General features: G+C 43.1%; 1 protein-coding gene across 2 annotated transcripts in view; it reads right to left on the bottom strand.

Moving 5' to 3' along the window:
• Window positions 1–3,309: 3,309 nt before the first annotated feature.
• The window catches only part of gad2 (glutamate decarboxylase 2), a 17,502-nt gene continuing 13,311 nt past the window's right edge, over window positions 3,310–7,500 (bottom strand). For both annotated transcript variants that reach the window (XM_081696075.1, XM_081696076.1), the window contains one exon: window positions 3,310–6,417. In XM_081696075.1, the coding sequence (XP_081552201.1) occupies window positions 6,244–6,417 (174 nt within the window). In that variant the 3' untranslated portion in view covers window positions 3,310–6,243. The remainder of the gene's footprint in view (window positions 6,418–7,500) is intronic.

Here is a 7,500-nt window from a genome sequence, read left to right as displayed (position 1 = left end):
TGGCAATCCGACAGATGAGTCTGGGTTTGGCGGTTGCCAGGAGAACGATACTCTGACTGCATTGTGCCAAGTGTAAAGTTTGGTGGAGGGGGATTATGGTGTGGGGTTGTTTTTCAGGAGTTGGGCTCAGCCTCTTAGTTCCAGTGAAAGGAGTTGTTAATACTTCGGCATTCCAAGAGATTTTGGACAATTTCATGCTGCCAACTTTGTGGGAACAGTTTGGGGATGGCCCCTTCCTGTTCCAACATGCGCACCAGTGCACAAAGCAAGGTCCATAAAGACATGGATGAGTGAGTTTGTTGTGGAAGAACCTGACTGGCTTGCACAGAGTCCTGACCTCAGCCGGATAGAACAACTTTGAGATGATTTGGTTCGGAGTCTGCAAGCAAAGCCTTCTTGTCCAACATCTGTGTCTGACCTGACAAATGCGCTCCTGGAAGAATGGTCAAAAATTCCCATAAACACATTCCTAAACCTTGTGGAAAGCCTTCCCAGAAGAGTCGAAGCTGTTATAGCTGCAAAAGGTGGGCCGACATCATATTAAACCCTATGGGTTAAGATTGGGATGTCACTCAAGTTCATATGCGTGCAAAGGCAGATGAGCGAATACTTTTGGCAACATAGTGCACGTGTTGGACATTCTTCCTTATTTATGCATCAGCATTAATCTAAAACTGGACTTTTGAACAATCAGCAGTCAACTCGCTAATATTCAAGAATCATGTACACTTTAAAAAAAAAAACTTTCCAACACTCCTCCCTCTTTGGGAGACCATTTGTACGTTAATACTGTTTGTACTGAAACATTAAGATAAGAAAATGATGAACCAAACGGTCCCTTCTACTGCCCCTTCTATGGGAGGGCTCCTTCAGTTTGTCCCAAGAGGGAGGTCACACAGTAATACAATTAAAAAAACAGAACTGAAATAAAACAAAAACAAACCACACTGCTATGAACTTGCCCTGAAACATGTCTCCCATGTTCTGCAAATCCATCTGCATGTGACCAGTAGCCAGCTACTCCATGTTTCTTTCACCTTGCAGGGCCTGTCGATGCGGATCGGCGTACCAGCTCGATCTCATCCGTCTGGTGACCTGGGTGTATTCCTTCACCCCATGGAAGTCCCACAAACACAGCATGCCCCTGGAACCGGAGAATGATCCATGTTTCCATCCCAACCCAGTATGACTCTGAAACTTCATTAATCACCACTGGACTCGGTAAGATGCATGTGTGATTTACACTGTATAGTGTTTCTGTTGCTTGGACACATTCAGCTTAGTGACTGCGTATATGGACTTTTTTGGATTGAACTGGCTGAGTTGAAGGTGGGTGGGTTGGATTGAATGGGGTGAGTTATACACTGGAATAACTGGCCTGGACTGGAATAACTCACCTCATGGCATAAAGCCCATGTAAGATCACATAAGGGATTGATCCAACCCAAAATTATGGAAGTTCTCGTCCTAATAAAATACTTGAATATCATGTCAGGGCAGTCACCTTTCAGTCACCTTACAACCTTTCTGCACAATCACTGTTCACACATCTTTGGTTGCCAGGCCAACGCTGTCAGGTCGAGAGTGGTCAAGTCACCCATTCCTATGACATGATGCTCATGCTTGTACACTGAATGGTAGCAGAGCGGCCTGCCTCTACAAACCAGGCTTAGAGGAGTTCTGGTTCTCCATCTTCACAGGCGAGCACAAAAGAGAAACACACGGCATCTGGAAGTGCCTCATGGTGTTTCGGGAAGTAAGATCTGACTTGCTGCGGGCTCAAATCAAACCGTCATGTTACATGAGCCTCTCGAACTTTGCCAGCGCAAAAAGCACCAACGTGCGAACACACAGAGTGAGTTATGATGTGATAAGATAGTCATTTACTTTTGTACAATAGCACAACACTTCAGAGTGGATCTCTGTTGACCAGTGACATAAGAAACTTCATGGTGGTCCCCAGTGATCCTGGGAGAAGAGTGCCCCCTGCTGGGGAAAACAGACATTTTCCCTACACATTATCCCTGTTAAACTCACTACGACTTGGTCGGAATCACTTCTTACACACTACAGGGGGTTATGTAATGGTTGAAATTTCAATGACCGTATCTAGTTTATAAAAAGACATCCACAGTCAGATGTTATCATTCACTATCACAAAATGGTGCAGGGGTCTAATTTATCTTATTATTAAGACCACTGCTACCTGGTTGTCCACTTCACAGTGTGGACGCGTCATACAGCAATTATACACATATAGCAATTATACGCATATATAAAATATCAGCTAATCAGAGGAAATGCATTGATGGCTCATGTGTATACAAACCATGTTTGTAAATGCTTGTCCATACCAACTGCTATGTGATGAGAGATGAATTAAACACTGGTGTGAATACAGTCAAGCATTAAAACACAAAAAGTATAATAATCATGGAAGAGACTAAGATTCGTGTTGACAATATTCATGACAAACAGATAAAAGATCAAGACCATTTACTGCCAGAGGATCCAGTGAACTTTTCCCTGTAATGGAACATAAGAGGTGTGTGTTTTTCTATAAGTGGACATGAAGTGCTTTTATCTTACTGGTTGAATGACCGAAATAAAGATTCAGAGTGCTGCTTATTCAGGACTGAGCTGTTTCTGAAGGGTCAGAGAGTGAGATTCTGTGTGTGTGTGTGTGTGTGTGTGTGTGTGTGTGTGAGTGTGAGTGTGTGTGTGTGAGTGTGTGTGTGTGTGTGTGTGTGTGTGTGTGTGTGTGTGTGTGTGTGTGTGTGTGTGTGTGTGTGTGTGTGTGTGTGTGTGTGTGTGTGTGTGTGTGTGTGTGCGCGCTGAAGTTTCAGAGCTGCGTGAGTCTCAGACCCTGGGAGACAGGTTCTCCTCCCAAGTAGACCTCTGCTTCCCCAGACCACTGAAGCAGCGCCCACCGGAAAACCTCCCTTCTTCAAACTTAAGAAACATCAAGGATCATTTTATTAGAATTTAAACAACCCCCACCACCCCCTTCAAATTGTCTTCAATAGCAAGAGAATAAGTCCTGGCTCTGTTTGCCAGGGGATAGAGGATGTACTATGCCAAAAAGACAGGGGATATGGCAAAGGGGGTTTATTTATTTAGCTAATTATTTTTACTGATGCTTCCTAGTTGGATATTGTCGGTCTTGTTTGCATTGCAGAATTGGAGTTCCTTCAACTCGATACAAAAGGCCGACAGTTTGTGCAGAACAGAGCTCTGAAATTGAGACCATGTGGACATGGGTACAATGTCCTTGACTACGACGAGGCTTACACAAACCAGAACAACATGTTTCGAACAAGAATATTTATTTGTGATTTCCCAGGAAGGTCACATACAGTAATTGTTGCGAGAACTGGAGTCTGACGTCTGACACTCCGAATTACAGTCTGAAACACAGTCTGAAGCTTACAAAGGTCTTCTGGATTCCGCCTCACAGACACACATACGACGTCTAACCAGTATTTAGCTAAGAAGAAAAGAAAAGGGGCAGCCATGTTAACTCCGTCCGGTCGGGGAGAGAGAGACTCAACTCTAAACCGCTGAACGTGGCGGGCAGCCATGAAGCAGCAAGCCCATGCTGTCATTAAAGGGTTAATCGCTGCTGACAGGAGCAGAGCTTGGGAAAGAGACACACACACACACACACACACACACACACAGTGAGAAAGAGAGAGAAAGAGAGGAAGAAAGAGAGGAAGAAAGGTAGAAAGAGAGAAAGTCTGGGACTACAAAGGTTGTTACACAGAGGCATGCGGGAGAACTGCACACACACTAAGATTATAGCTGTGTCAAAGAAAGCGAGAGACAAAGATAGATAGAGGTTAGATCAGCAAAGCAGACAACTTCTAGTCACACAGAGCATGCTTGCTAAGCAGATATATATATATATATATAGAAATGTATATTCAGAAAGCGTTGCAACCACATAGAGCAATGCAGCTAGCATCAAAGCGCTACACTTAAAGCTAAGCTACACATCGGTCACTAAGGCTAACACAGCGCAACACGAGATATCTGGGATTGTATTTCACGAGCTGGAAATGCAAAGCGTTCATGCACATGCAAAAGAGAGAGAGAGAGCAGCCCAGTAGCAGCAGCAACCCCGGCGAGGACAGAGAGCACACACACACACACACACACACACACACACACACACACACAGACACACACACGCACACACATGCACACACCACTGTGAGGCTGGGTATGTCCTCACAAGCTCAGAACACACAGAACGCTCACAGTGGGGGGTGGAGAGTTGGGTTGGGGGGAGCATGAGACTGTGTTTAGCAAATACTGGAACCACAAATGCGACTGAACAGCTGAAGCAGGTTCGAACATCACACCTAAACCTTCCAGCAGACGCCCACAGCAGGGAGACCAACCACAGCTTCAGAAAACAGTGGAACTAGGAACAGCCATTACACAGGTCATCTTACACAGAATCTAAAGTGCACAAATGCCTCTGGGGGAGACCTAGACAAGACTGCCAACAAATAATAAGGCAATACAGTTACAAATGCACAAAAATACAGACTGGCACGTGATGTCAAGTATATCACTTGGACACAAAGACAACCGACTTCGGTTCAGAGATGGTTTTCCATAATTACTGGAATTACATGTCAAAGGGATCCAAAACCTTTTAATAGATTGTTTTGTTGGTACCTCAAAATGCGTTGTGCTTTTAGGTAAATGAAAGCAGGTACATCACATAAATATCTTCTCAGGTAAACAAAATCAGCATTTCTACAAGTCAGGTACACGAGCATAGTACTACAATTAGACGATATTCGCTTAGAGAAAATATTTTACTTCACAAATAGACTCTTATATATATATATATATATTACATGAATGTATTCACATAGATATATACTTACTCAAGAATATCTTAAAAGTATTTAGAAACCACGATCTGGAGCAGCCTTACTGTGTAATTTTTCCATTGGAATTTCTAGATTAACTCTAGATCATGTCATCAGACACTACTGATTTAACTGTGAAAAACATTGCTACCCAGACACGACTGACATTTCTACTACCTAATCGCAAAACAGCTGTTTATTATTTATCATTTTAACTCTAAAAAAGATTATTTGAGTAGGAGGGTGCTAGATGGAATATTTTTATGGATCAAATGCAGCAGTGTTCTTCCCCAGATTTAGGGATATCACTAAAAGTTTAGTTCATCGCCAGAGACTGATTTTAACTGTACAGTACCATTTTTTCACTACGACAAGCATGAACAGATGTATAGCTATTAGAGTGTGGAAAAATGACAGGACAGAAGTGTCCTCCTGAAACGAGACTGAACTATTTCATCACTGGCTTGTTCTCGGCGTATTAACATATGTCGGATCTTCTAGTCAGACAGGATGGAAGGAGCCTCTCTGCTGGTTGCGTTGGATACAAAAACCCTCTTTTGCCCGCTCTGGATACCAAGTTAGATTTGACATATCCAGAGATTTATCCTTAATGCTAACCTCCTTTAGTTGGACGAGAGCTCTTCCGTTAATGGCTCTAGACACAGCTCAGATTAGACTCTGCACAGTCTTCGTAGAGGAGTTTTGAGAATAAAGTGAGAATAACATGCCTTTGCCCAGAACCTCCTGCCGTTTGCTCTGGACATGTTTTCTGTGCTTTCTCTCTGTTGCCTTTCTTAATCGGTCCTGCACAAAAACTCCAGCATGCAGACTTTGTATTAGCAGGCATTTATCACTACAGCGCCAAAGGAGACTGTGTACCCTGTACTTCGCATTTTCATATTGTCATATCCATACAAAACATAAAAACACTCGAATGCTGCCTGTGATTGCAAAGGCAATTGTCAGAGTTGAGGTAAGTCAAAGTGCTCAATAAAACCCCTTCATTCTTATATCTATATCGTAATGTTTGGCACTTAATCAAATAGATATAATGTAATGTATGACCTATTGCACAGTACAGGAGAAAGTGATTCTTCACACTCGCACCAAACACATATAAAGTTATACCAGCTATGCTAACAGACAGGAGCAGACATGAACACTTTTACAAGGCTTTGGACCAAGATGGCCACAACAGTGCTACGATACTTAAGTATGGATATAGTCATGTCATTTTTTTTAAACATATTTGCCTATATTAGACTATCTGAAGAAGAGAGAAAAAGAAATTAGCATACATTCACCACAAACATGTCATCCATCGAGGGATATGAGAACGTGAGGTTTCGGAGTCTTACAGGTCCTGACCTAGTCTCTCAATCTCTTCGATGAGGAAGTCAATGTCCTCGAAGGTCGCGGCAGGGTTGGAGATGACCATGCGGAAGAAGTTGACCTTGTCTCCCTGTGGTTGGTAGCTTACCATGGTGGTCCCGTACTCCATCATCCTGGCCTTGATGGTAGGGGCGACCTGAAGGAAATGCAGACACCGCTGAGACAGGGACAGCCAACCTGAACCACCAGTAGAACTGCTGTTTACTGTAAGCCATCGTGTATCACAAGTTCTGCATGATTATGGCTAAGGCTGGAGACAGATTTAGTGACTATAGCTTCTGTCACAAGCTCGTTCTCACTGGAACTTCAGTGAAACCAACCTGATCTGTACCAAGAGCTGGGAATTCTTGGTGAGATAACAACACATCCAGGACATGCTTGCATCTCGTCTTATGGTCCAGACTATGTAGTGAATTTAGAAAGTGAAGAAACTGCTTTGGCTGCATGTTTACACCATCATTAAGGTCTTTATTTGATTAAAGATCATTATCATTCCAAAAAATGACACTTAGCTTTGTTTCCCTTTGAAAGGGAAAGTTCTGATGTGTTTCCCTTTCTGGATTTTTCATTTTTTTAGGATTTCAGGCTGGTCTGGAGCTGCCAGCTCTTATGTCACCCTGGTGAGCGTGGCAACCTAGTGGGCGTGGCAACCTAGTGGGAATGTCACTCTCATGGGCATCACCCTTATGGGCATGGCACCCTTGATTTCTTCTAGAAGCACCAGGAAAAGAACATAAAAGAAACTATTAAATTCATGTCTGACAGCACAGTGGCGGTACGCCAAGTTCCGACTCAAGCTCAAAGCGTCCTGGTGAATCTGATTTAGTCCATATGCAAGTCTGCCTCATACCATTTCTTCTTTTTGCGAGATTACCTCTATTTATGTCATTTTTTTAACAATCTTGACAGATGTTTTGACAGTCTAAAAACCAACTGTCCTCTGTGCACCCTGAGTGTTTAGAAATCTCTGGGACCCTACAAACAATTTTTGCGTCTCCTAAAAAGCCATCGTTTTGGAAACATTAGGTTTTCTCCTGATAGCATCAGTATGTTTTGTCTGCCTTCGATATCCTGCATGCCACGCAGGAAGCCTCGTCTCCATTTTCCCTGTGTCTTCATATTCATTCACTAGCTTGTTGTTACGTAGTGACAAAATGATTATCCCTCCAGCTCAACACCACAAACGCATGTCCAGAGCTTTTTAATGGCATTAAAGTTC

Source organism: Electrophorus electricus, chromosome 14 (genome assembly GCF_041902795.1).
Source record: "Electrophorus electricus isolate QZ-2024a chromosome 14, ASM4190279v1, whole genome shotgun sequence".
Classification (NCBI taxonomy): Eukaryota; Metazoa; Chordata; class Actinopteri; order Gymnotiformes; family Gymnotidae; genus Electrophorus; species Electrophorus electricus.
The sequence above is the reverse complement of the archived record's forward strand: the minus strand, read 5'-3'. Positions and strand labels throughout refer to the sequence as shown.